General features: G+C 53.7%; 2 protein-coding genes across 2 annotated transcripts in view; one reads left to right on the forward strand and one right to left on the reverse strand.

Annotated features, from left to right (window-relative positions):
* Positions 1-1,561, reverse strand: part of Slc39a10 (solute carrier family 39 member 10) — a 58,717-nt gene that overhangs the window by 56,479 nt on the left and 677 nt on the right. The gene's annotated exons all lie outside the window — the stretch shown is intronic.
* The window catches only part of LOC115070763 (uncharacterized protein DKFZp434B061-like), a 1,752-nt gene continuing 197 nt past the window's right edge, over positions 7-1,561 (forward strand). The window contains exon 1 of the mRNA XM_029564744.1: positions 7-1,561. Coding sequence (XP_029420604.1) covers positions 1,161-1,561 — 401 coding nt within the window. The 5' untranslated portion in view covers positions 7-1,160.

Consider the following 1,561-nt stretch of genomic DNA (forward strand, 5'->3'; position numbering starts at 1 on the left):
TTTAACCTTACTGAGACAAGACTAGGCTGAGTTGCCCAGACCCGACTTGAGCCTGCACTCTACTGCCTCAGGCTCCCAAACTGCTGGGTTTACAGGCTGACACCATCAGGCCCAGCTCATGCAACGTATTAATGATGTCACCTTAGGAAAGATCTTCCCTTGAACTCTTAAAGTTCCACCAGTCACCCCTGCACAGGGTCAACCACATTAGTTAACAGAACTCAGTTCTGTCAATTTGAAATTTAATCAGTCAGTGAAATTTAATCCCTCAATAGGCCAAAATTACAGTAATATAAAATGCCTGAAACAAATTCTTTAAGAAACATCATTTACAGTTCGTCAGTTTGAAATGTCATTAAACCAGCCACTACCGACAATGCTTTACCTATGTATGGATTACTCCATTATACATCTATAGTATCCCCATAATTGCGTCAATGTAATTCAATTATTGGTTATAACCCTATGGATAGTCACACCTAAAACTTTTAGTCTGAAAAGGAAAAAAATGCTAAAAATGCCTGCCAGCATTATTTCATTTTATCGACTGCACTTCTCGCTGACATTGTTTCTCTCCCTAGTATAACGTTCAACGCAGGCAGGAAGTGGGGTGTCTGGGATGGATTCCCATGTCTAGAAAACATGACTCATAGTAAGGTCTTTTAACTAGGGAGTCCTAACAGAAAACAGTACACAGGAGTCTTGAGTTAATGCGTTCAAATCGCACTGCTACAATTTCAAGCTTCTAATGTATTACTTCTTCATTATCATTAGATACACATCCAAAATGAAAACAAACTAGAAACCTGTCACTTGCTAGTTTCGCTCCAAGAATAACTTGGCTCAGGGCAAAACTCGCACACTGCACTCAACAATGAAGACATAAAGGAAAGTTTTTGCACTGTCTTCCAACTCAAGCTTAGCGCAGACACTTGGATGAGCATGGGTGAAGGACCCATCCAAACGGAGGGGGGGAGGTCTTCCGGCGCGATTCCTTCCACGTGCCCAGCTCCTGCAATTCGGCCCACGTGGACAGGCTCCCACGGGAAGGCGTCCTCGAGAAGCCACAGGAAGCCCTTCCACGTCACGCCAGGCCTGGCCCGGAGCCTGCAGGGCTGGGCGTTTGGGGACCCCCCCTACCCCACGAGGGAAGAGCGAGGATGCCCGGCCCGGAGCTGGCCGCCCATCTGCCATCGCTGCCCGCCGCCCTCCACCCGCGAACAAAGCCCGCGGCCGCCCCACGCGGACTTCGACCGTTTCGGGACCCCACGCGCCCGCCTTTTCCGTTGGCCGGGCAGGCGAGCGGTGCGTCCGTTAAGACTCCCGCGGCCGCCCGGGATCCGCGCGCCCAGCACGCTGCACAGCCGCGGGGACCAATCTCGGGATGCCGCCGCCTCCCGCCCGGGTCCGCCCAGCGGTCGGACAGCCGCCCTCCGCCCCGCACCGCCCAGCGGCCACCGAAGCGGCCCGTGAGGCCCACCCGGATCCCCGCAGTAGGCCACCGAGCGCGAGGTCGCGGCCGCCGCCCGGAGCGCACTCGGCTCGCCGCGACCCCCACGAG

The sequence above is a fragment of the Nannospalax galili genome, unplaced genomic scaffold, assembly GCF_000622305.1.
Source record: "Nannospalax galili isolate Female #2095 unplaced genomic scaffold, S.galili_v1.0 scaffold115, whole genome shotgun sequence".
Lineage (NCBI taxonomy): Eukaryota > Metazoa > Chordata > Mammalia > Rodentia > Spalacidae > Nannospalax > Nannospalax galili.